Source organism: Ranitomeya imitator, chromosome 4 (assembly GCF_032444005.1).
Source record: "Ranitomeya imitator isolate aRanImi1 chromosome 4, aRanImi1.pri, whole genome shotgun sequence".
Classification (NCBI taxonomy): Eukaryota; Metazoa; Chordata; class Amphibia; order Anura; family Dendrobatidae; genus Ranitomeya; species Ranitomeya imitator.
This window is the reverse complement of record NC_091285.1, coordinates 56,270,508-56,298,322: the sequence shown is the minus strand read 5'-3', so window position 1 is coordinate 56,298,322 and position 27,815 is coordinate 56,270,508. Positions and strand designations below refer to the sequence as shown.

At 38.3% G+C, this 27,815-nt stretch overlaps 2 protein-coding genes and 1 pseudogene across 4 annotated transcripts in view; all 3 read left to right on the top strand.

Moving 5' to 3' along the window:
• LOC138675462 (protocadherin gamma-B1-like) overlaps positions 1 to 18,870 on the top strand; it is a 77,561-nt gene extending 58,691 nt beyond the window's left edge. The window contains exon 2 of the mRNA XM_069763735.1: positions 18,543 to 18,870. Within this exon, the coding sequence (XP_069619836.1) occupies positions 18,543 to 18,572 (30 nt within the window). The 3' untranslated portion in view covers positions 18,573 to 18,870. The remainder of the gene's footprint in view (positions 1 to 18,542) is intronic.
• LOC138675459 (protocadherin gamma-B2-like) overlaps positions 1 to 27,815 on the top strand; it is a 502,075-nt gene that overhangs the window by 13,379 nt on the left and 460,881 nt on the right. Inside the window, exon 1 of one of the 3 annotated variants that reach the window (XM_069763700.1) lies at positions 21,150 to 23,749. The exons of the other annotated variants lie outside the window; for them this stretch is intronic. Within the exon in view, the coding sequence (XP_069619801.1) occupies positions 21,284 to 23,749 (2,466 nt within the window). The 5' untranslated portion in view covers positions 21,150 to 21,283. Of the gene's footprint in view, positions 1 to 21,149; positions 23,750 to 27,815 lie in introns of those variants that run through there. 3 annotated transcript variants of the gene reach the window in all.
• Positions 1,735 to 18,530, top strand: LOC138673794 (uncharacterized; annotated as a pseudogene).

The following is a 27,815-nucleotide window of genomic DNA, read 5'->3' as shown; positions in this document are numbered from 1 at the left end:
CTTTGGGTACTGTGTGAGCTCTTTGTGTACTGTGTGAGCACTTTGTGTACCGTGTGAGCTCCTTGTGTACTGTGTAAGCGCTTTGTGTACTGTGTGAGCTCTTTGTGTACTGTGTGAGCACATTGTGTACTGTGTGAGCACTTTGTGTACTATGTGAGCACTTTGGGTACTGTGTGAGCGCTTTGTGTACTGTGTGAGCACTTTGTGTACTGTGTGAGCACTTTGTGTACTATGTGAGCACTTTGGCTACTGTGTGAGCTCTTCGTGTACTGTGTGAACTCTTTGTGTACTGTGTGAGCGCTTTGTGTACTGTGTGAGCTCTTCGTGTACTGTGTGAACTCTTTGTGTACTGTGTGAGGGCTTTGTGTACTGTGTGAGTGCTTTGTGTACTGTGTGAACTCTTTGTGTACTGTGTGAACTCTTTGTGTACTGTGTGAGCTCTTGTGTACTGTGTGAACTCTTTGTGTACTGTGTGAGCTCTTGTGTACTGTGTGAACTCTTTGTGTACTGTGTGAGCTCTTGTGTACTGTGTGAGCACTTTGTGTACTGTGTGAGCTCTTTGTGTACTGTGTGAACTCTTTGTGTACTGTGTGAACTCTTTGTGTACTGTGTGAGCTCTTGTGTACTGTGTGAACTCTTTGTGTACTGTGTGAGCTCTTTGTGTACTGTGTGAACTCTTTGTGTACTGTGTGAGGACTTTGTGTACTGTGTGAGTGCTTTGTGTACTGTGTGAGCTCTTTGTGTACTGTGTGAGCTCTTTGTGTACTGTGTGAGTGCTTTGTGTACTATGTGAGCTCTTTGCGTTTTGTGTGAGCTCTTTGTGTTCTGTGTGAGCTCTTCCTGTACTATGTGAGCTTGTTTTTTCTTAGTGTCTGTTTTTTCCTGTATCTCTTATGTAGTGATATTGCAGATAATAGTAAATACCTGCCTTAAGTAAAATGGATCATTCCAATAATATGCGTGAATGCTGATTAATAGTACTAAAAGTTTAAATCTCCATCAAAACGAAACGTAGACATTAAAATGTCCTTTTAACTAAATTGCTCTAAATCATGCCTCCTATTGCCTGGATGAATTTCTTAAATATAACCCATTTTTATCTGTGAATATGTAACTATGCTTATCTTCTTATTAAGCCTGTGTAGTTATATTATTTGTAAAGTAGTTAATCTTGTTTGGTGTATCTAAGAGCTGATTATTGCTGTTTTATAAAAAATGAAATGAAAATAGTTTAATAATAAAATGGAGAAAACAAGAAAAGTGTTTACCAAATGTATTGTTTTTAAAATATCAACAGCGTCAAAAATTTAACATTTTATATATTTTAAATTTATATTTTATAAAGACATTGCAATTCTATTTTTTCACCTCTGAGCGCCGCTGTTTAACCAGTAAAAAGGAAAATGCAGAACAAGAAATTCACTGGAATTTTCCTTTGTCACTCACATTACTGATCTGCAGAAAGAACAACACAGATTTTCTGGATTCTCCTTAACCCAAAGCTGCGGATACAAATTGAAAATGCATCTACAGATATCATGAATATTGTTCTAATTAACATATTTGTTCTAATTTACTGGATTTTTCTTGGTGGGAAAATTATCCATGAGCAAGGACAGGATGGAATCTCCTATTCAAGGAAGCACAAGAATCAGATGGCAAGTAAATTACATCTTAATTTCTTATCTTTGTTACTCAGTCTCAGGTCAGATTCATTATTCCATTATAGAGGAAATGAGGAAAGACTCTGTTATAGCAAATATTGCAGATGACCTTGGATTAGATAATAATCAGCTCTCATCTAGAAAACTGAGGATTGTATCCAGATCATCTGAAAAATATTTCTATGTAAATCTTAATAATGGAAATCTGTATATAAATGACAGGATAGACAGAGAGACATTGTGTGGATCAGATATTTCTTGTTTGTTAACCTTTGACGTTGTTATTGGAAATCCATTCAATAATTTTAAGATCAAAGTTGACATTCAGGATATAAATGATAATTCTCCACAATTTTATCATAAAAAAATTACTTTGGAAATAATCGAACTTACATCAGAAGGAGCAAGATTTGCATTAGAAAGTGCAGAAGATCCCGATATTGGTAGTAATTCAGTGCAGACATACGAGCTCAGTGAGAATCAGTATTTTACACTCACTGAGAATATCAGAACAGATGGGAGTAAATATCCAGAGCTTGTCCTGGAGAAACCATTAGACAGAGAGACACAGGTCAATCATCAGTTAATACTAACTGCCTTGGACGGAGGAAATCCTATCAGATCTGGTACAACATTATTAAATATAATTGTTATAGATGGTAATGATAATGCCCCTATATTTACACAGGATATGTATAAAGTCAATTTAAAAGAAAACATCCCAGTTAATTCTACAGTGATCATATTAAATGCTACAGACAACGATGACGGAATCAACGCACAAATTGCATATTATTTCAGAAAAAGCTCTGGAAACATCCATGATACAGGAATGTTTAGTATTAATACAACTACTGGTGAAATCAAGACAAATAAAAAATTAGATTTTGAAGTAACAAAAAATTATCAATTGTCTGTACAAGCCAGGGATGGAGGAGGCCTTGTAGCTCATTGTAAGGTTCTGGTGGAAGTCATGGATGTAAATGACAATGCTCCTGAGATATCCATCACCTCATTATCTTCTCCTATTCCTGAGGATTCTGCACCTGGAACAATGATCGCTCTGATTGAAGTTCATGACAAAGATTCTGGAGATAATGCAGATATTGACTGCCAAATTTTTGAAGATGTTCCCTTCAATTTATTGTCATCAGACACTTATTATAGACTTGTCTTAAGTGCTTCCATAGACCGAGAGAAAATGCATTTATAATATCACTTTTAGAGCGACAGATAGAGGATCTCCACCTCTTTCCAGTACACGAGTTCTTACATTGGATGTATCAGATGTCAATGACAACCCACCAATATTTTCTAGATCTTCTTATGTTGCTTTTGTGCCAGAGAACAATTTACCAGGAGCTTCAATATTCAGTATACAAGCCTCAGATCCTGACACTGGAGACAATGCTAGAATTATTTACTCAATTTCCAGCGCCATTACAGAAACACCATCAATGACATCTTATCTTTCCATCAATATAGAGACCGGCGTTCTCTATGCTCAAAAATCATTTGATTATGAGCAGAACAAGGAGTTTATAATAGAAGTCACAGCCTCAGACAATGGATCCCCCTCTCTGAATAGCAATGCTACATTACTTATCCATATAGTGGACCAGAATGATAATGCGCCAAAGATATTATACCCATCACCAGATTCTGGTGGGTCTGCAGTCTTTGAGATGGTTCCTTTTGTTTCTGAGCCCGGTTCTTTAATAACTAAAGTGGTGGCAGTGGATGCCGACTCTGGACATAATTCCTGGCTCTCTTTTCACTTCATACAATTGTCAGACCCAACTCATTTTGTGATAAGTGAGTACACAGGTGAAATCAGAACATCACGTATTTTTCAAGAAAAGGACATGTTGAATTACAAGGTTGTAGTGATGGTGAAGGACAATGGACATCCCACTCTCTCTGCTACAACCACCTTAAGTCTTATTATTGCAGAGGACTTTCAGCAGGTTGTTCCTAAGCTCAGCAGCAAACTGAATGATAAAGAAACTCAAAGCAGCTTACAGTTCTACTTAGTCATTGGACTTGCCCTTATTTCCTTGCTATTTATAATAACTGTGATGGTGGCAATTATATCCAAATGTAAGCAGCCAAAACCATTACCGGCCTTCTCTTCTCTCACTACAAATCTGTATCCTCCAATTGATCCCAGGACCTTCTCCATGTATAGTGATGGATCGTTACCTTTACCATACTCATATAATATGTGTGTGGCACTAGATCCTGCTGAGGGGGACTTTAGTTACATGAATCCTAGTGGAATTGTTCCTGTGGAAAACCTAATTGATGCTGAAAATACAGAACAAGGAGCTGAATGTCTCAAAGAAGGATCTCCAAGTGCAGAACAGGTAAAATATTTTCATTTTCTGCCTTATTTATTCTTCAAGAGCAACTTTATGTACAGCTGACTTCAAAGTTAATCACTTGCTACCAGAGTTTACGTTCTGAGAGGAACCAATAACAGTTATGGTCTCAAACTATTGATATTTATTCCTTTGTGTTCAATTATATAATTATTGCAAGTTTTTATGATGCCATTAGAGGTTTGAATTAATCTAGAAAATGTATTTGTATGTAACCTTCTGTGGGGTTCTGTGTTAAAGATTGTATTCTTATGACAAAAATGGAAAGTTGATATAAATGACAACTCTCTCTCTCTGGAATACTTATACTGTCCTGCATTACACAGACAATGTATTGATTTGAATAAATTCTGTGTAAAGCTTAACCCCTTCATGACATGCACCATCAGGTTGTGTCTCTCCCTTTGATGTATGCTCAGGCCAAGTGCTGATCCCACATCTTTTCTGGCACATGCCAACTGATTTAATCAGTTGACATGTGTCCCTAACAGCCAAGGGTGGAATCGCGATCCATCTGCTCCTGCTAACATGTTAAATGCTGCTGTCAATCTCTGACAGAGGCATTTAACATGATCGTGCCAGAATTGCATCACAAACCTTGTCCATCGGTGGCGTATAACATGACCGCAGATGCCGATGGGTTGGCATGACAATCCTGAGTCTGCAGGAGGCCCCTGTGGTTGTCATAGCCAGATAGCTATGAGTGTTGCCCAGTAGTCACTGCTCATAGCAAGTATTTATGCTACACAAAGCAGGGCTGATGCCCTGCTGTGTTGCACAGGTGTTAACACAAAAACCCAAATTGAAAAATATCTGTTCAAGTTTCTCCACCATGCTCACACCCCAGTGGGGGAGCTTCCCAGGGAGATGCTAAATTACTAATACCATAAGGACACTCCAACAATTGGCAGCATGCAAGAACAAAACGGAGTTAATGTCCATAAAGTTTAACAAGTTTATTGATTACACAATTGATAACCATAGCTGTATAAATACACAAATCACATTTCATAGTATACAGTATTAGATAACACATAGAAAAAAAGGGTGGAGGTAGCAATGATGGAAAACAGCACAGCTTGGAAACTCCTGAGTGCCATATATTTCATATTTAAAGTGCATAGTGCAAATACCAAATGGGCCTAGAACTGGATAATTTCATCTTGCCAAGAGAAAAAGTGCTGGTCGCTAATGAAGTATATAAAGCCCTGCGCACGGCTCAAATACTAGGAGTCAAATCGGTAATAAAGTCAATAATCAAAAAAGACATGTGGGGATATGGTGAACCCACACTAGTTCTTACCCAGGTACTGGCAGACAGGAAAATCCTCGCTGTGGCCCCAACGCGCGTTTCACGTCAGCTTCGTCAGGGGGCAGTGCGATTTGACTCCTAGTATTTGAGCCGTGCGCAGGGCTTTATATAACTTCATTAGCGACTAGCACTTTTTCTCTTGGCAAGATGAAATTATCCAGTTCTAGGCCCATTTGGTATTTGCACTATGCACTTTAAATATGAAATATATGGCACTCGGGAGTTTCCAAGCTGTGCTGTTTTCCATCATTGCTACCTCCACCCTTTTTTTCTATGTGTTATCTAATATACCATGAAATGTGATTTGTGTATTTATACAGCTATGGTTATCAATTGTGTAATCAATAAACTTGTTAAACTTTATGGACATTAACTCCGTTTTGTTCTTGCATGCTGTGTTGCACAGGCGATTGGATGATCGCAGCTTCTAGTCTCCCATGGAGTCTATTGAAGCAAGTAAATGTTAGGCGTCGAGTTCCCGATGCTGCACAGGGGGAATCTCGAACAATGTCTGCTGCGGTCTCCCATTCTCCTCCAGCCGCAGTGGAACCTGCTAAGTGGAGACATCGGTCCCAGCATCTGGCTCAGCTGGATACTGTGCGAATGGTTACTGTGGTCTTTCCAGGCTCTGCCCTTGTAGCCAGCACTGGTCAGTAGCGAGCAGGCTTTTCTGGGACTAAGTCCTGCTTTTCACACACACTGGTCCACGGGAGGACCTCTCATTGGAGGTCGGGGGTCAAATGCTCAGGCCCTGTTGCAGCTCCTATTGGTCCACCAGGAAGGTCCTGTAGAGCTGCAACTATAAAAGGTTTGCATGGTCATACGGCCATGCGCTAGTATCAAATGTGTTTGGCTTATGCCAGTGGATACTATACCACTCTATACATATGTGGTATGAGGCTGTAGCTTTGGGACTGTACACTCAGGCAGGCAGCTAGTGTCAGTGGGGCAATTAGCCTTGGCTTAGCATCTGGTTCCTTCATGTGTGCGGTTAGCACAGAAGTGTTCCAGAGCAAGCACAACCCTTAGTTAGGGCAATAGTTTTGAGTACAGCGCGATTCTGTCAGTCAACAGAGATCGCTTCCAGTTGACATGGGGTGAAGCTTAACCCACGTGTGAGCTCAGAGGTTATCCGCCATTAATTTGCAGCAGATATCTCTGCACGGTGGACCCCGGGCTGCGAACGCACCTTGTAGCTACCTATCTATACTCGTGCATTCCACCAGCCCTATCAGTAAAAATTAAAGAAAAGTTTTTACAAATACTTAAAAAATATAAAAGTTTAAATTACTTCAGTCGCCCTATTAAAAATAAACCATTTAAAGAAATATCAAAAATACACATATTTGGTATTGCCAAGTTCAGAGTCACCCGATTTATCAATATATAAAAATAATTAATTTGATCGGTAAACGACATAATGAAAAAAATATCAAAATGTCAAGATTACATTATAATAAAACAAGGAGAGATACCGCGCTACAAGTGGCCAAGACCTAACTGGAGAGATAAGTACATATAGATAAAATCAACCTAATACCCTGAAAGAATGGGGCCGATACACTCAGTCTAAATAGACTGTGCGGGATGTATAATCCCAAATTCTGCCTGCAAAGTAGCCTGATAAGATAGTAACTGCTAGGACTAAACTGCTACGGTAACAGGAAATAATGACTGCTATATGGCAGACACACTTACCTGCCCAGCTTAGGGAGGTATGTAGGAGAAGTCCGGCGGCTAGTAGGAATGCAAGGAGCCGATGAAATGTGCTAGCCTGTAGCGGTGCTCACTCAGGCTAAAGGTGAGCGAGCGTGCCCCAGTACCTGTGTTAGCAAGTGCTAGGCGGGGGGTGCGTGGAGCTCCGTGCAGCGCCAGAGACGTCCTGGCCGGAGGCGTCCCTGGATGCACGAGGAAAAAAATGGCCGACGCTGCTGCGCAGCGTGTGACGTCACTGGCCTATGGAGCCCTAGCAGGGTCAGTATAACCAACGCATTTCGGAGTGTACCGCACTCCTTCGTCAGGGAGTGACCCTGCTAGGGCTCCATAGGCCAGTGACGTCACACGCTGCGCAGCAGCGTCGGCCATTTTTTCCTCATGCATCCAGGGACGCCTCCGGCCGGGATGTCTCTGGCGCTGCACGGAGCTCCACGCACCCCCCGCCTAGCACTTGCTAACATAGGTACTGGGCACGCTCGCTCACCTTTAGCCTGAGTGAGCACCGCTACAGGCTAGCACATTTCATCGGCTCCCTGCATTCCTACTAGCCGCCGGACTTCTCCTACAGACCTCCCTAAGCTGGGCAGGGAACAGGCTAGCACATTTCATCGGCTCCCTGCATCTTTACTAGCCGCCGGACTTCTCCTACATACCTCCCTAAGCTGGGCAGGTAAGTGTGTCTGCTATATAGCAGTCATTATTTCCTGTTACAGTAGCAGTTTAGTCCTAGCAGTTACTATCTTATCAGGCTACTTTGCAGGCAGAATTTGGGATTATACATCCCGCACGGTCTATTTAGACTGAGTGTATCGGCCCCATTCTTTCAGGGTATTAGGTTGATTTTATCTATATGTACTTATTTCTCCAGTTAGGTCTTGGCCACTTGTAGCGCGGTATCTCTCCTTGTTTTATTGTCTTTTATTCCCCTGACAGATTTAGCACAGTATCTGTCTGATTTACCAGCAGCACGGGTGTGACCTTCATTGTGTGTACTAATATAGCGCCAGTGTATTCTGTGTTTATATTAAGATTACATTATACCCCTGATCACAGCATCATGGACATGAAATTACTTGTATTAAAAGGTAACATCAAATCTCAGAGAGACAGACAAATTTGGGAGAACAAACTTATGACAAACTTTGACACACTCAGAGCAGGAATGAATGTGTTGCATGGATTTATGTCTTTCTATGTTAGCTATGAAATGTACAAATCAGATCTCTTGAAGTATCAAAACCATAAACCAGACCTCAATCATAGAACAATAAAAGTTTCACACTCCTTATCTATGAACTGTTCCAATATTTACTGCCACAACTGCGTCTCCCTCTCCCATACTGATAGTTCTTTACGTAGCTTGTCTTATCTATTGCATTATTTCTGTGTCCTGTTGTATAAATATGTGACTCTTCAGCTTTTGTGTCAATCTTAAGGTACCGTCACACTTAGCGACGCTGCAGCGATACCGACAACGATCCGGATCGCTGCAGCGTCGCTGTTTGGTCGCTGGAGAGCTGTCACACAGACCGCTCTCCAGCGACCAACGATCCCGAGGTCCCCGGTAACCAGGGTAAACATCGGGTAACTAAGCGCAGGGCCGCGCTTAGTAACCCGCTGTTTACCCTGGTTACCAGCGTAAAAAAACAAACAGTACATACTTACATTCAGCTGTCTGTCCCTTGCCGTCTGGTTCCTGCACTGACTGCTGGCCGTAAAGTGAAAGTGAAAGCACAGCACAGCGGTGAGTCACACAGCGGTGACTCACCGCTGTGGCTGTGCTCTGCTTTCACTTTACGGCCAGCAGTCAGTGCAGGAACCAGACAGCAAGGGACAGACAGCTGAATGTAAGTATGTACTGTTTGTTTTTTTACGCTGGTAACCAGGGTAAACAGCGGGTTACTAAGCGCGGCCCTGCGCTTAGTTACCCGATGTTTACCCTGGTTACCAGTGAAGACATCACTGAATCGGTGTCACACACGCCGATTCAGCGATGTCTACGGGGAGTCCAGCGACGAAATAAAGTTCTGGACTTTCTTCCCCGACCAGCGATCTCCCAGCAGGGGCCTGATCGCTGCTGCCTGTCACACTGGACGATATCGCTAGCGAGGACGCTGCAACGTCACGGATCGCTAGCGATATCGTCTAGTGTGACAGTACCTTTAGACTGATGAAGAGACCTAAGAATTCACGAAAGCTTGCAATTTGTTACCATCTTTTCAGATAGCCATTAAAAGGTATTAACCAATGAGGACTCTCAAATTTTTATATTTTTCTACCAATAAATTCAGAAATTTCAAAATAAATGATCCATCCAGGAGGAGAAAAAATCTCTTTCTTCTAATAAGATGTATTACAGACTTTCGTATTTTCACTTGTACTATACATTTATAAAGAATAAAAACAACAGTTACTCCTAATGCTCTCTTTGGTGGTACTGCAGGAATTCTTTGGTGGTACTGCAGGAATATTGAGCCTACACAGTTAGAATTTTCATTAGATTACAGAAAAATTGTAAAATTCTTAATAGAGGGCCAAATAGTGTTCTGTTTATTGTGGAGGGACCCATCAAGAAAGCTTTAACTGTTAAGAGCCTAAAGTCTGACTACTTGAAAAAAATGGATATGTATATGGATCCCGAGTTCAGTTCAACATCTTCCAAATTCCAATGTAGCATGTCAAGTACAGATCTCATGCTGCAAAAATACTGCATCAAACTGCAAAGTGGTATTTATTGATATGATATGCTGTATTGCCAAGGGTTATATACGCAATGACATACTGATCATTATTCAAAATGTTACAGATTTCAAATCCAGACCATTGGTCAATTTAGTATATAATAATTTGCGCTGGTATATCCTGTGTATATTGAGAAAAGATTGCTATGAGTACAAAGATTTCACCACATAGACGTATAAAAGTGTCAAATAAAACATTAGTACGGCCTCACACTGTATCTGCGGTGATTTAAAATAGAGGTACTAGGTGCACAAGGTCAATTCATATAGGTGTAGTCAGTACCTTGAAGGATGTAGACGAGAAGTCTCCAAGATGTTTGCTTGCCGGAATGCTGTAACAGACAGAGAAGATCTTAAGAGGCACTGTGCCGGAGAGCTGCCGCGGCCGGTGGCAGCATCTCCATGTGTGAACTCCAGTGAGGGGCGGAGATACTACGTCCTGGGTCCGGGACGCCGCAATGTGCGGATAGTGAAAAGCAAAGCGTCTAGGACCTGTGTGACATAGTGAATCAGGTGACCGCCCACGTGACTGAGAGACTAGGTACAGATCACAGTAAGGACCAGAAAGCCCAGGACGTGGTATCTCCGCCCCTCACTGGAGTTCACACACGGAGACGCTGCCACCGGCCAGGGCAGCTCTCCGGCACTATGTCTCTGAAGATCTTCTCCGTACTATTGTTTTATTTGACACTTCTATACGTCTATGTGGTTAAGTCTTTGAACTCATAGCAATCTTTTCTCGATATACACAGGATATACCAGCGGAAATTTTTATATACTTTTTCCTCATATACCTTTTCAATCTCGTGGTGATTGTTTTATTCGCTGCAGGTATATATACCCTGTATCACCAGCGTCGCTTTCATTCTTTTTTATCATTGGTCAATTTACACTGCATAAATTTCATTATATTACTATATACATTTTTCAGAGCAAGAAAAAATCTAATAAGTGGAAAATCAGATTGCACTATATTTAAACATCTTGTTTTTTGCTATGGACAGTAGTATATTAATTGGATAACTGATTAAGGCTTCCTGTGAACAATTTTCTTTTTTTAATAAAGTGGGGCCTTTACACCCTTATTTGAGGAATGGACATGTTGTAACGTGGTTTTAGAGAGTCTAAAGATCGACATTATTGTTATTTTCCATATAGAATACTGTGGAGAAAAACTTTAATTTCTGTATGCGTAAAATCTATGATTGTTATACATTCAGGGAATAAAAATCAATATTTTCAAAATGCTGAAATATATTTGTTAATTCAGTGGTAATAACTGGTTGAATTTGGTGTGTCTTTCTACTGTGCTCTTGTTTATAAGTCACAAATTCTCTAAGCATCATTTGCTCAAACTATCTAATAAAAACTAACCTTGTTACCTACAGCAAAAACATGAAAGTATTAATATTATCTTTATTGCTATATTATTATTTTATATTACATATTTGTCAAAGAAAAGTTTGTCAGAGAGAACACAAAAGGAATCACCCAGATCCCACCACTGTCACTCATTTGTCAGGGGATGCACCTCAATTACCTCCAATCATTAGAACAATTACGCAATTGACTGACTAGCTATGGATGAGGCCTCGGCTGCTTCTACTACTAGTCTGGTTATTGGGAACTCACAGTGAGTGCACCCGATACTGTCAATTCCAACTCCACAATAATAAAAAATGAACTACTACCTGCCACCACCAATAATTTATACAGGTGTTTTAGACCTATTACAGGTAATTTATGGCTTCATGGGTGTGGTTTACAGAGAAAAAGGAACAGGGCTGTTAAATTTTATATATTTAATCTGGAAAGGTAGGCAGTGTTTATAAAAAATATACCAAGGTGATTCAAAATGGGAACAAAACAATGCTGTATATACAATTAAGTAAAATAAAAATGATGACAAAAGTAAATTACTAAACTTGTGTCACAGAAATGACTCAGAACTTCGCGGAGGGAGGTAATCATTAGGAAAACAGACAAAACTCACAGCAAGCTGTACCTTTCAGGACTAAGAAAATGCAAAAACAAATTTCTGTTTTTTATTTGATCAAGGGTGCTCCCTGATACCTCCCCTTGGTGAGGTAATATGGGGGCTGGTTTTGTGAGGTTGTAGGTCTGTTAGAATTTTTTTGAGATCTCTAACTTTTAGGATATCTTTATCCTTGGAGATCTCAGGCAGTAGATATTGGCATGTTTCCTTTTGCAATTTCACCTTTGTATAGAGATGAAACATGCCATGTACAACAACATCCATTGAGCCAATATTAAGTTGGAAGGGCTAGAATGGCTTTACGGTGATGTGAATGAATGTGTATATTCATCCATTCACTGTGATGCCGAAAATATATCTCACAGAAACATTGGATCATTGCAAAACCAAATATTCATCACTGACCACTGATTTTAAAGTTTCTCAGACAAACTCTTTGAACAGAGGAAGCCCTTGCCTAAGAAATGTACTTCTCCATGTCTTGTTGGCATGTTCCCAGATCAGATCTCTGTTGTAATTACCAGATCACTGCATGATGCCCCTACTTCAATGGAGGTTGAAGTGTCAGCTCTCTCTCACTTCCCTAATTATACAGCTCTGGCAAAAATTAAGAGACTACCACATCAAAACCCTGTCATGGGCAGCCCAATCTCCAGACCTGAACACCATTGAAAACCTCTGGAATGTAATCAAGAGGATGATGGATAGTCATAAGCCATCAAACAAAGAAGAACTGCTTACATTTTTGTGCCAGAAGCAGTGTGAAAGACTGGTGGAAAGCATGCCAAGACACACTAAAAATCATGGCTATTCCACAAAATACTGATTTCTGAACTCTTCTTGAGTTAAAGCATTAGCATTGTTGTTTCTAAATGATTATTAACTTGTTTTCTTTGCAGTATTTGAGGTCTGAAAGCACTGTTGATGTTTTTTTTTTATTTTGACCATTTTTCTTTGTCAGAAAAAAACCCAAAATGTATTGATTGGAAATTTGGAGACATGTTGCAGAAGTTTATAGAATAAAAGAACAATTTACATTTTACTCAAAAATATACCTATAAAGAGAAAAATCAGACAAACTGAAAATTTTGCAGTGGTCTCTTAATTTTTGCCAGAGCTGTAGTTAGTTTCTCATTTCCCTAGTTGTAATTAGTCCCATATGTTCAGTGTGAGGGTGATATGACCCCTCTCCGAAGATGAGTTTATGGGTTATAATTTTCCTCTATGACAATATTATTAAATCAGCAGTTATTGTGTTATGCCAAAGCAGTTTTAAAAATGGAATCGGAGTTCTGATTTGTTGTTATAAGCAACGTTGCTAGTTAATCCGGTGAAAACTTTTGATACATAAAGCCATCTGTTCCTACATGATGCCCCATTGTGCCCCTGTCTTGCCCCATTTTCTCAATTTTTGTAGGGGATGGGTGAAAATGTCATGGAAATTTTCATGACATATTAATGCAGCCTTTGCGTTGCGTAAAAATTTTGCAACCAACTTTTCAAAGGTTTTCAAAATAGCTTTCTGATGTTAAAACTTTGATAAGATAAGGACAATTTGTTTTATACATTTAAAGGATATATTACTTCATCATAATGTCCTAAACCAAAAGTTTGTGAAGTACTGGAGTGGGGGGAAAAAGAAAATCAGCTAAACTGATCGGGATCATGTATACTTTAAGTTATGATCAAAAAGACAATTCAATTTATTTAGGCTTGAGAAGAAATGCTTTAGGAAAGGGCATGATACATTTGGTTCTTACAATGTTAATATGTTAAATTGTTAAATATGTTTAAGTTAAAAAACATTTAAAAAGTTCCATGTAAAATGTCCTTAAAAGATAATGAGTTGCTAACTCTTTCTGGAGAAGAAAAAAGTTAAATCTCTAGAATAACTGTCTGTGAATTTGTAAAAAAATCTTATAGTACTTAAGGAGCTGGTCATAATAGAGGATGTTGATTGGCTTTGTTTTTTGAAATACTTTCCTATGCTTGTAAAAGTAAGGAATCATTACAAATACATATAGCTAAAAACTTCCAAGAGATGCCTTGAAATGTAATTTTCCAGCCCTCAGTTGTCTATATGTTAACTTGTTCAAATATGTTAACTTTATTAGACCATTGCTATTTTTTGCATTGCACAAACTGAAAATGTCAATGTGATAGTTATTATTATTATTTGTTATTAGTGTACCGTGTGAGCTCTTTGTGTACTGTGTGAGCCAGGGCCGGACTGGCCATCTGGCAAATGCCAAAATGGCCTGTCTGGTCGTGGGCCGTCTCATCTGCTATGTTGTTAGCAGAATTATTGTTCTCAAGATACCCATACTATTAAGAGCTGTGAAGAAGCACAGTCGCTGACTCCGTCACTTACCCCAGCCGGCCATGGGTGTCATTGGAAATATTGAGTAATATATCCTATCTGGTGCTTCGGGACAGTGACAGCATGGGCCTGTGTGATTTCAAATACCAGGGCTGAATTTTAGTCCCAGTCCGTATCTGGTGTGAGCTCTTTGGTTGGTTTGCGTCACCTTTCTTACTAATCCTCCATCTTGTTACATTGCAAATAATAGTTGTATGTTTCTAGTAAATAAGTTCATTCCCCCTAAATCTCTGCGTTCTGAATGACACTACTGAAAGCAGAAATCTGCAACATAAAAATATGCACATTAAACTTACCTTTCTACCAGATTGCTGTAAATCATACTTCTACCTCTTTTCTTACTCCTTGGATGAATTTGATAAACATAACATTTGAGAATCATAAAAAGTTTGTGGGAAATTCCAGGAGCCACCAGTAGATGAAGGATATCCAAAGTAAAGTAGATGACGAATGTTTATTGTCTTATGCATTTCAAAGTTGATTCATCTCCTTCCTTAGATTCTCAAAACGTGCAAGATTTTTCTTCTACCTTACTTTGGACTTCCTTCATCCACTTGCAGTTTTTCTCATTCTCAAACATTCCTTCCAGCACCAGTAGTATATGCCTAGGAACCAGAGGTCGGAGCTGCAGTCGTCTATAGTGACCATGCCCTCTCCATTTTTGTGGCGGCTATGTACATCCTCCTAAGGTGGTCAGTGCATGATCTGGTATTGAAACGAGATCCACATATTTACACAAGGAGATCTTTCCTATTATTGTATTTATTAAGCATAAGTAATTTTTCAGCTCCACTGTGTAACTATGCTTATTTTTTTTATTAAGCTTATGCAGTTGTATTTTTTTTTATTTTTAAAGAATTCAGTTTTTTTTTTAAATACCGGCTGTTCATTTCTGTTTTATAAAAACTGAATATAACTACAGTTTAAAATTAAAGTATAGAAATTACAAATATGTTTACTGAATGTTTTCTCATTGGAATATTAATAGCAAAAAAATAAATGCTTTAAATATATCAAATTTGTATTTTAAAAAGAAATTCCAATTCTGTATTTTCATCTCTGTATTTCCGTCGCTGTTTAACCATGAAGTGAAAAGTTGCAGAACTGAAAATCCACTTTAATTTTCCTTTGTCACACACATTGCTGATCGGCAGAAAGAACTACAGACATTTTCTGGATTCTCCTGGACACAGAAATAAAAGCATATAAAATGAAAACACAATTACAGATATCATTAATATTTAACACTTCAATTTCATGATAAAGCCTTACTGGATTTTTTTGGGGAGAAAATTAACACTCAGGATGGACAGGATGAAATCTATACAGGGCTTCAAAAGAATCAGATGGCAAGTAATATATCTCTTATTTCCTTAACTTTGTTGCTCAGTCTCAAGTCAGATTCATTATTCCATTGTAGAAGAAATGAGAAAAGACTGTTATAGCAAATATTACAGATGACCTTGGATTAGATAATAAGCAGCTCTCATCTAGAATATTGAGGATTGTATCCAGATCAGCAGAGAAATATTTCTACATAGATCTTAATAATGCAAATCTGTATATAAAGGACAGGATAGACAGAGATACATTATGTGGATCAGATGTTTCTTGTGTCTTAACCTTTGATGCTTTGGCTGAAAATCCTTTCAATAATTTTAAAATGAAAGTTAACATTCAGGATATAAATGATAATGCTCCACATTTCTTTCATAATATTATTACTTTGGAAATAATTGAATTTACATCTCTAGGAGCCAGATTTGCTTTACAAAGTGCAGAAGATCCAGATATTGGTAGTAATTCAGTGCAGACATACAAGCTCAGTGATAATCAGTATTTTACTCTAACTGAGAATATCAGAACAGGTGGGAGTAAATATCCAGAGCTTGTCCTGGAGAAACCATTAGATCGAGAATCACAAGATATTCATGAAATAATACTAACAGCCTTGGATGGAGGTAAGCCTATTAGGTCTGGAACAATATCATTAAAAATAATTGTTATAGATGGTAATGACAATGCCCCTATATTTACTCAGGATATGTATAAAGTCAATTTAAAAGAAAACATCCCAGTTAATTCTACAGTGATCATATTAAATGCTACAGACAACTATGAATGAATCAATGCACAAATTGCATATTATTTAAGAAAAAGCTCAGGACACATTTAAAATACAGGAATGTTTAGTATTAATACAAATACTGGTGAAATCAAGACCTATAAAAATTTAGATTTTGAAGTAATAAAAAATTATGAATTGTCTGTGCAAGCCAAGAATGGCGGAGGCCTTGTAGCTTTTTGTAAGATTCTGGTGGAAGTCATAGATGTAAATAACAATGCTCCTGAGATATCGATCACCTCATTATCTTCTCCTGTTCCTGAGGATTCTGCTTCTGGAACAATGATCCCTCTTATTGAGGTCCATGATCAAGATTCTGGAGATAATGCAGATGCTGACTGTCAAATTTGTGAAGATGTTCCCTTTAATTTATTGTCATCAGATACTTATTATAAACTTGTTCTGCAAACCACTATTGACAGAGAAAGAACATCATGTTATAATATCACTATAATAGCTACAGATAGAGGATCTCCACCTCTTTTCAGCACACAATTTCTAAGGTTACATGTGTCAGATATTAATGACAACCCACCCATATTTTCTAAGTCTACTTATGTGGCTTATGTACCAGAGAACAATTTACCAGGAGCTTCAATATTCAGTATACAAGCCTCAGATCCTGACACTGGAGACAATGCTAGAATTATTTACTCAATTTCCAGTGCTATTACAGAAACTTCATCAATGACATCTTATCTCTCCATCAATATAGAGACCGGCGTTCTCTATGCTCAAAGATCATTTGATTATGAGCAGAAAAGGAGTTTAAAGTAGAAGTCACAGCCTCAGACAATGGGTCCCCCTCTCTGAGCAGCAATGTTACATTATTTATCCATATAGTGGACCAGAATGATAATGCACCAATGATCTTATACCCATCACCTGATATTAGTGGATCAGCAGCTGTGTTTGAGATGGTGCCTTTTGTTTCTGAGCCTGATTCTTTAATAACTAAAGTGGTGACAGTGGATGCAGACTCTGGACATAATTCCTGGCTCTCTTATCATTTTATTCAATTGTCAGACCAAAATCATTTTGTGATAAGTGAGTACACAGGTGAAATCAGAACATCACATATCTTTCAAGAAAAGGACATGTTCAATTACAAGGTTGTAGTGATGGTGAAGGACCATGGACATCCCACTCTCTCTGCTACAACCACCTTAAGTCTTATTATTGCAGATGACTTTCAGCAGGTTGTTCCTAAGCTCAGCTGAAAGATGAAGAAACTCAAAGCAACTTACAATTCTTCTTAGTGGTTGGACTTGCACTTATTTCCTTGCTCTTTATAATAACTGTGATGGCGGCAATTATATCCAAATGTAAGCAGCCAAAACCATTACCGGCCTTCTCTTCTCTCACTACAAATCTGTATCCTCCAATTGATCCCAGGACCTTCTCCATGTATAGTGATGGATCGTTACCTTTACCATACTCATATAATATGTGTGTGGCACTAGACCCTGCTGAGGGGGACTTTACTTACATGAATCCTAATAGAAATGTTCCTGTGGAAAACCTGATTGATGCTGATAATGCAGAACAAGGAAGTGAAATATCTCCTTGTGTAGAACAAGTAAGGATTTTTAATTTTCTGCTTATAGTATAAAGGTCTGTGATATGTTCATTATATTTGTTAGTTATTTCTCGTTCAGTATCAACTTTTATAACAGCTGATTTTTAAGCTATTCACTTGGCACTGGAGCTTACTTTTAATGGGTTTGAATCTAAATTGTAGTTTTTTTGTGTTGTTTAAAAAACATAGAAAAATAGACAACCTTATCTATACCAGCCAAGACTCTTTGTTTCAGCACGGCAACCTAAGCATTATTGCTTTCCCACTTTTTCTAAAATCTGAAACACCACATAGTCCCAATTTATTGATAATTTTTCCTTTACTTTTAAATTTTTACAAATGTTTGTATGATGCAGTTCGAGAGTTGGGATCCTTTAGTAATTGTACTTTGTTGACCTATTGAGAGTTCTCTGCTCACGATACCTATCTTTTGGTAAGTATATTAAGTGGATATAAGTTAGAACTATCCTTCTGGAGCAATTGTACTGCCCTATATTATATAGATAATCAATTGATTTGAATAGACTCTGTGTAACGCTGAGAGTTTAACCGTTGTTTTAATTCTTATTTCATAATTAAATAGTACGCATGAAAATAATGATTTTTATAAAATATATTCTCAAATAATCTGTTTATTTTTCCTCACAGACTGATTTTGAATTAATGAGTAAAATCTGAATTCAATGAAGACAGATTTCCATGTTACTGAGATGTAATTTGAAAAGATCCAGTTGTCACTTCCTATCAAGATGGGAGAAGGAGAGAGGAACTGGAGGCCAACAAAGACATTCTACTGCAAGTTCTACTAAACTGACAGTTACATTTCTCAATAGAGCTTTAAGAGCACTAAGTGTCATCTCCCATCTCAATAAAGGGAAATATGTATTCACTGAAGACACATTTTAACTTAAAATTGAGAATTTTGTGAATAAATTGTCAATCCAAGATGAGAAATAAACACATTTTTCTAATAAGATATATTGCAAAGTTACCTTTTTTCATGTGTACTACAGATATTATTTTTTTATGCTACCAATGGCGCAATAAATTGAGCCTTCACAGACAGCATTCCTTTTAGATTATAGGTAATTGCTTGAGGTCCCAAAAGTGGGACAAATTGTTTGCTATTTACTGTGAAGGAACCCAGCCATAAAGCAGTAATTGTTAAAGGCGGACTATTTCAAAAATGGATCCCCAGTCCAGGACAACAACTTAAGCAACAACTGTTAGGCCAAGTCTCAATGTAGTGTGTTAATTACAGACCTCATGCTGCAAAAATACTACATTGATCTATAAGGTGGTGTCTACCGGCATAGTGTATTGCAAAGGGTGAAATACAAAATGCCAATTTCAGTATGAATTAACATGATGTGGAATTCAAATGCAAAACATTGGGTAATTTACGCTCCATATATTTTTAGGAACAAGTGTAAGAGGTTTCCTAAAATCCTATATAGATTTTTCAACTCTATTACAATGATATCATTTTCTTTACAATTGTGACAAGGAAAATTCTAATAAATGAAAACCCACTTTGCACTAGATAAAAAAACGGTTGTTTCCTATTGACAATTTGTTAAATACTATTAAGGCTTCCCGTGGATAATTTTTCTTTTAGATGGAGTATTGTACATCTGAAATACATGAAAAACTGACATGCTTTACTACGTGGTTGAAAGTCTAAGGCACAAATTCATTGTGTAGAATTTTCACTGTAGAATACTATAAAAAAATTTAAATTTCCTATCTCCAAAAAATTGAGAATTGTTATATGTCTTAGACAAGAAATTTAGATATTTAAAAAAATGCCATACATTTACTAATACAATCGTAATATGTTGTAGAATTTGAGGTTTTTCAATATTAGGGGTTTATATGGTAAGTCAAATATTCTGTGATTATAATTTACTGTCTTATAAAAACTAACCTTTTTGCCTTCAGAAAAAAATATTATTATTTTTTATTATTATTATATTTTATTATTTCCAAGAAGTTTTATAAATTGAATCTGAGCTCTAATTGTTTGTTTATAAGCAGCAACACCAGATTTCCTAGGAATATTTTAAATATATACTGTAAATCCCTCTGTGATTACAGATGAAGTGTGTTGTGACATTTTCCAAGACCATGATGCATTAAACCAAGAGTTTGACAAAGGACTGGTGTTGAAAAAAAGATAATAAAAAGCAACTAAACTATTTGGGATCATGGAGAATCTTAGTTATGAGCAAAAAAAAGACCAATATATTTTTTAAGACAATGACGCGCTGTCTTTCTTGGTCAATATTAAGATTCAATCTCTAGAATAACATTCTTTTTTTACCAGTTCAACAGTGAATCTGTATGTAATCCGTAGTCATTCAGGAGATGGTCATAGTAGCAACAGTTGACTGTTTCTTTTCCGAAAATACGCTTATAAAAACCAAAAACATCCTTAAAGATACATATTGTCAGAAACATCCAACACATGAATTGCAGAATAACATTTATCAGTCTTCCATCATGAACAGGCTAACTTGCTTTCGAATATGTTGACATAAGAGCAACAGCTGCAGGCTTATACCTTGGAGATTAAGCTGAGCAGGCAGAGAATGGCAATGTATTGTTAGAGTTTGTTAATAGTGTATTGTGTGAGCTCTTTGTGTTCTGTGTGAGCTCTTTGGTTTGTTTGTGACAACTTTACCCTGTAATCCTCTATGTTGTGATATTACAGTTAATAGCTACTGTATGTCTCAAACAAAATAGTTCATTCTCCCAAAATGTGGGATATGAATGCTGAATGATGCTACCAAAAGGTAAAGTCCACAACAAAATATACACGTCAAAATAACTATTTAACAGATTGTTGTAAATCATTTCTCAAGCTTCTTCCCTGTTCCCTGGATGAAATTGATAAACATAAGTAATTTTTCTATCTGAATACAAAACTATTCTCAGTTTCTTTTTAAGCCTGTGTAGTTATAATTTGTTGTTCTATTTTTAAAGAAGTCAATATTCTTGAATGTTTTTAACTGCTCTTGTTCCTGTTTTATGAAAACTAAATGTAATAATTGTTTAATAATCACATTCAGAACACGACAAAATTAATTAGTGAGTGTTTTGTTTTTAGAATATAAGCAGCAGTTAAAATTAAATGTTTAGAATATTTAAAATCTATACTTTATGAAGACATTGCAATTCGGTACTTTCGCCTCTGAGCGCCGCTGTTTAACCAGAAAATGGAAAATTGCAGAACTGAAAATCCACTGGAATTTTCCTTTGTCACTCACATTGCTGATCTGCAGAAAGAACCACAGACATATTCTGGATCCTCCTGGACACATAGCAAAGGATACAATTTGAAAAGGCAATTATCTTGTACATTATTCTGTTTTTACCATTTGCAATTCATGATAAATCCTTACTGGATATCTTTTGGAAAATTATCACTGAGGATGGATAGGATGAAATCTCCTATAAAGGGCTGCACAGGAATCAGATGGCAAGTAATATATGTCTTATTTTCTTATCTTTGTTATTTAATTTCTGGTCAGATTCATTATTCCATTGTGGAAGAAATGAGGAAAGACTCTGTTATAGCAAATATTGCAGATGACCTTGGATTAGATAATAATCAGCTCTCATCTAGAAAACTGAGGATTGTGTCCAGATCAGCAGAGAAATATTTCTATGTAAATCCTAACAATGGGAACCTCTATATAAAGGACAGAATAGATAGAGAGACATTGTGTGGGAGAGAGACCACATGTATCTTAACCTTTGATGCTGTTGCTGAAAATCCGTTTAATAATTTTAAGATCAAAGTTGATATTCAGGATATAAATGATAATGCTCCACAGTTCTATCATAATATTATTACATTGGAAATAATTGAATTGACATCACCAGGAGCAAGATTTGCTTTACAAAGTGCAGAAGATCCAGATATTGATAATAATTCAGTGCAGACATATAAGCTCAGTGATAATCAGTATTTTACAATAACTGAGAATATCAGAATAGATGGAAGTAAATTTCCAGAGCTTGTCCTGGAGAAACCATTAGATAGAGAGAAACAAGACACTCATAGATTAATACTAACAGCCTTGGATGGAGGAAATCCTATAAGGTCTGGTACAACATTATTAAAAGTTATTGTTGTGGATGCCAATGACAATGCCCCTATATTTATGCAAAATATGTATAAAGTCAACTTGAAAGAAAACATCCCAATTAATTCGACAGTGATCATATTAAATGCTACAGACAATGATGAAGGGATCAACGCAAAGATCACATATTCTTTTATTAAAACATCTGGAAACATCCACCATACAGGAATATTCAGCATTAACCCAACAACTGGTGAAATAAAGGTGAATGGAAATTTAGATGTTGAAGTAATAAATAATTATGAATTGTCTGTACAAGCTAAGGATGGAGGAGGCCTTGTAGCTCATTGTAAAGTTCTGCTGGAAGTCATAGATGTAAATGACAATGCTCCTGAGATATCCATCAGCTCATTATCTTCTCCTATTCCTGAGGATTCTGCTCCTGGAACAATGATTGCTCTGATTGAGATTCATGACCAAGATTCTGGAGATAATGCAGATGTTGACTGCCAAATTCTTGAAGATGTTCCCTTTAATTTATTATCATCAGAAACTTACTATAGACTTGTTTTAAGTGCTGCCATAGACAGAGAGAAAACATCTTCTTATAATATTTGCATTATAGCCACAGATAGAGGATCTCCTCCTCTTTCCAGTACACGAGTTCTCACATTGGATGTATCAGATGTCAATGACAACCCACCAATATTTTCTAAATCTACTTATGTGGCTTATGTGCCAGAGAACAATTTACCAGGAGCTTCAATATTCAGTATACAAGCCTCAGATCCTGACACTGGAGACAATGCTAGAATTATTTACTCAATTTCTAGCACCGTTACAGAAACTCCATCAATGACATCTTATCTCTCCATCAATATAGAGACCGGCGTTCTCTATGCTCAAAGATCATTTGATTATGAGCAGAACAAGGAGTTTATAATAGAAGTCACAGCCTCAGACAATGGGTCCCCCTCTCTGAGCAGCAATGTTACATTATTTATCCATATAGTGGACCAGAATGATAATGCACCAAAGATCTTATACCCATCACCAGACATTGGTGGGCCAGCTGTGTTTGAGATGGTTCCTTTTATTTCTGAGCCTGGTTCTTTAATAACTAAAGTGGTGGCAGTGGATGCAGACTCAGGACATAATTCCTGGCTCTCTTATCATTTTATTTCAGTGTCAGACCAAAATCATTTTGTGATAAGTGAGCACTCAGGGGAAATCAGAACTTCACGTACCTTTCAAGAAAAGGACATGTTGAATTACAAGATTGTGGTGATGGTGAAGGACAATGGACATCCAACTCTGTCTGCTACAACCACCTTAAGTTTTATTATTGCAGATGACTTTCAGCAGATTGTTCCTAAGCTCAGCAACAAACTGAAAGATGAAGAGACTCAAAGCAACTTACAATTCTACTTAGTGGTTGGACTTGCACTTATTTCTTTGCTATTTATAATTACTGTGTTGGCAGTGATTATATCTAAATGTAAGCAGCCAAAACCATTACCGGCCTTCTCTTCTCTCTCTACAAATCTGTATCCTCCAATTGATCCCAGGACCTTCTCCATGTATAGTGATGGATCGTTACCTTTACCATACTCATATAATATGTGTGTGGCGCTAGATCCTGCTGAGGGGGACTTTACTTACTTGAATCCAAATGGAAATGTTCCTGTGGAAAACCTGATTGATGCTGAAAATACAGAACAAGGAGCTAAACCTTTTGAAGAAGCATGTCCAAGCGTCAAACAGGTATTATTTTAGATATTTATATTCACTTGGTAAGCTTTAATATATATACATTATGCTTTTCAAATCGAGTATTACTCATATCATTTTTAATTAGAGATGGGCGTATCCCAAAAGTAAAGTTCGGCATCCGTACCAAACACCTACTGTTTGGGCATGGACACCGAACACGGACTTCACCAGGAAGTCCATGTTACTGTTCAGGTTCAGCCCTTGAACACTTTGTGTTTCTTGCTCTGTCATGTGCAAGACAATGTGGCAAACACTACTTCTGATTGGCAGTAAAACCATTACCGTCAGTCAGACAGCCGCAGTTCCCATGCAGTCAAATGACAGCATGAGCCCACAGATGTGATCAGAGGTAAAAAGTTTAGCTACGGTCACTGACATTGGCTGATGGAACTACTGTTTTCATCAGCCTATGCCTGATGATGCTAATATCAGTAAGTGCTGATGGCTGCTGGTAGGAGTATTTTCCAGCCGGCAAATGCTCACTAAGTAAATAATTATAAAAAACTTTGTGGTTTCCCCTGTATTTTTGATACAGCCAGGCAAAACTCACAACTTGCTGTATTTTTTAATTATTTAATAAATAATTTTAAAAAATGCTCCTCCCCCATTTTTGACAGCCAGCCAATCTAAATTATATAGCTGGGGGTTGGAATTTTCAGGCTGGAAAGGGGCAAAGGAAATTGGCCCCCACAGCCTAAAAATAGCAGCCTGTATGTTAAGTTCTCACCTCTGCACAGGGGGAATCTCAAACGATCTCCGCTGCGGTCTCCCATTCTTCTCCAGCCGCAGTGGAGCCTGCTCAGCAGAGATGTCGGTCCCAGCATCTGGCTGAAGCTGACACTGTGCAACTGGTTACTGCTGCCCTTCCAGGCTCTGCCTTTGTAGCCAGCATTGATCAGCAGCGAGCAGGTCTTTCTGGGACTAAGTCCTGCTTTTCCCATACTGAGCATGCCCATGGGACGACCTCCCATTGGAAGTCGGAGGTCACATGCTCGGGTCCTGTTGCGGCTCCTATTGGTCCATCTGGAAGGTCCCGTAGCACTGCTGCTGTAAAATATTTGCATGGCCACTCGGCCATGCACTAGTGTATACTTGATAATGTGTGTGTGTAGATGTGTGACTGTCGCTCCTTAATCATCCCCTTCCTAGTGTTGTTGACTGCTCACTAATGGTGGATGCTATCTAGCACCTGACAGTGCTACCTGCACACCTAGCACATGATACAGCATCTGATTGCATTGACCGCCAGTGTGGCGCCATGTGCTAGTAGAGGGCTTTCCTGGCCCAAGTCTGGGTGGTTAGTGGTGTCCGCTAGAGCGGCACTGAATGCACTCTTGTGCATTAAATTATTGTTTCTGTTTAGCTCTGAAACCCCAGTAGCGATGTCGAGCGCAGAGGTCTAGAGGAACTCTTTCTTTCAGTCTTGGTACAGAGTTCTGTGACTCCTTGCTTGCTTTCTTTGTGCGGTACCACGGCCCTGTGACGCAACAGGGTTCGCTTTCTTCATACTGAGTGAAGCTAACCCATGTGTGTATCCACATTATACCACCATATAGTCCGTCATTACTCAGCAGCAGGTTCCATCTCTGCATGGTGGACCCCGGCTGCGAACGCACCTTATACCATCTTTCTAATTATTTGGTGTATTCCTCTAGCCCTAGCACCATAGCCACCCAGAAAAGGCACATCTATTAGATGAGCCAATACAGATGCTTTATCCGGCCATTTCCATATGCCGTTTGGTGGTGGCAAGTGAGGTTCATATTTTTAGGGTTGATACCACAGTTGTAATGTCTGGTGACTTCAAGCCCATGGGTTAGTAATGGAGATACATCAATAAGATGCCTATCCATTACTAACCCTATAATTATATTGTAAATAAACAAACAGCAAGTATAAAGTCCTTTAGTTGAAAGAATGGCACAGACTCCTTTAATGATTCTAAATTAAACTTTTCTCACTCCATCATCCATTCCATGGAAGCTCTTGTCTTCTGTAATAAAAAACAAAAGCAACCATATCCTTCACCTGTTCATCATTCTGTCCCACATCGTAATTCATGTCTGGCGATAAAGAGTTTCAAACCTGGACGGTGCCAAGATAAGACCGTCTAGACTGAGAACCACTAATGAATGAGCTTCTGTGAGCACAGCCTCAGTGACTGAAAGTGAAGTCATTGAGGTTACCACAGGTCACTGAGGCTGCAATTCCAGGTGGGCCAATGAACTGCAGTGGCCTAGGTGAGATTAATGCTCTCACAGTGAGAAAAAGCCTCATGGTCCTGCTGTGAGTTCACAGGGAGAAATTTCTCACAGTGAACTGCGGTTATCTCTCTGAGCCCAGTGTTGCACTGTAAGATTTTTTTCACTGTGCTAATAGGAATGTCACCGAGATCACTGCAATTCTGGGCCCTGGCTAGAAACCTCAATGACCAGTGGTAACCTCGATCCCATCACTGCTAGTCACTGAGGCTGTGCTCACAGCAGCTCATTTATCAGTGGTTCTCAGCCTGGACGGTCGCATCCAGGTTGAAAACTGTTTATCCCCAAACATGGATTATGGCGTGGGACAGAACAACAGACAGGTGAGGGATATGGTTATTTTCTATTTTTGTTTTATTAAAGGAGACAAGTGTTTTAATGGAATTGGCATTAGGTGAGTATAACTGTTTGCTATTTTTAAATAAAAAATTAAAAGTGTGTTTTGCTTTTATTTCAAATATAGGACTTTATTCTTGCTGTGTGCTTTTTTGCAATACAATTATAGGATTAGTAATGATAATCTTAAAAATGCCTCTCCATTACTAATCCATAGGCTTGATGTCTCCATATAATACAAAGATGACAGCAACCCCACAAATATTACCCCACTTGCCACCACTACAGGGCAAATGGGAAGAGCTGGTTAAAGTGCCAGAATTGGTGCATCTAATAGATACACCTTTTCTGGGTGGCTGCAGGCTGCAATTTTTAGGCAGGGGGTTGCCAATGTGTATGGCCCCTTATCAGCCTGAGAATACCAGTCCCCAGCTATCTGCTTCAGCTCTTCTGGTTGTCAAAAATGGGGGTGACCCCATGCAGCTTTTTTAAATTATTGAAATAATTTTAAAAAATCATAGTGAAGACCCCATTATTCTTGATAACCAGCTCAGCTGCAAGTTCTGGCTGATCATCAAATATACAGGGGAACCCATGCCATCTTTTATGAATTATTTATTTACAATGCAGGAGCCGGTTGATGAATAATCCCATCAGCCACCATCTGCTCTCGATGTTATTAGCGGCAGCAGGCGTATGCTGATGGGAGCAGTAGTCCCATCAGCCAATGCCAGTGACCAGAGGTAAACTTTTTACATCCAATCAAAACTGTTGGCTCATGCTGTCATTTCACAGTGTGGGAACCATGGTTGTCTGACCAGCAGCAATGATTTTACCACTAATCATAAGCGTTGTTTGCCACGCTGTCATGCTAATGACATCATGGTAAACACTGGATGTTCGAGTCTCCATTCAAGTGAATGGGGTCATGGTATTGTTCTGGCACCCGAACCCAAACTTTTTTTAACTGTTCGGCTGAACCCGCTGAATCTGAACTTTCAGGGGCCATCTCTATTCTTAATATATGTTCTTAAAAAGCATACACTAATTTCTGGTTAATATAACTTATTCAAACAGCAAAAGCAAATATTGAAATGTTCCCAACTAAATTTTTCCAAAAAATACAACTTTCTAAATGTCCAATAAGTATCAAGCTAAGTATAAGAAATTGTTAATCTTGAAACATAACTTTTAACCATTATAATATATGAGTCTAATAGCTTTCTATATATATTAATTTTTACACTAGGCTTCCCTGGATAATCGAAGTGGATGAAACGCATTGGGTTACACATAGGGCCATTTTATGGCAGTTTATATTGTATAAAGGGATTGCTGTGGACTGCCTTTGTTATTGTTTTAGTCATTTGGAATCCTAGAGCTATAGGGCCTTACAGTAGCTACAGTAGGGCATTTTGTATGTGCCGCGTTGATCTGAAGGAAAGCTAAATAAGTACAAG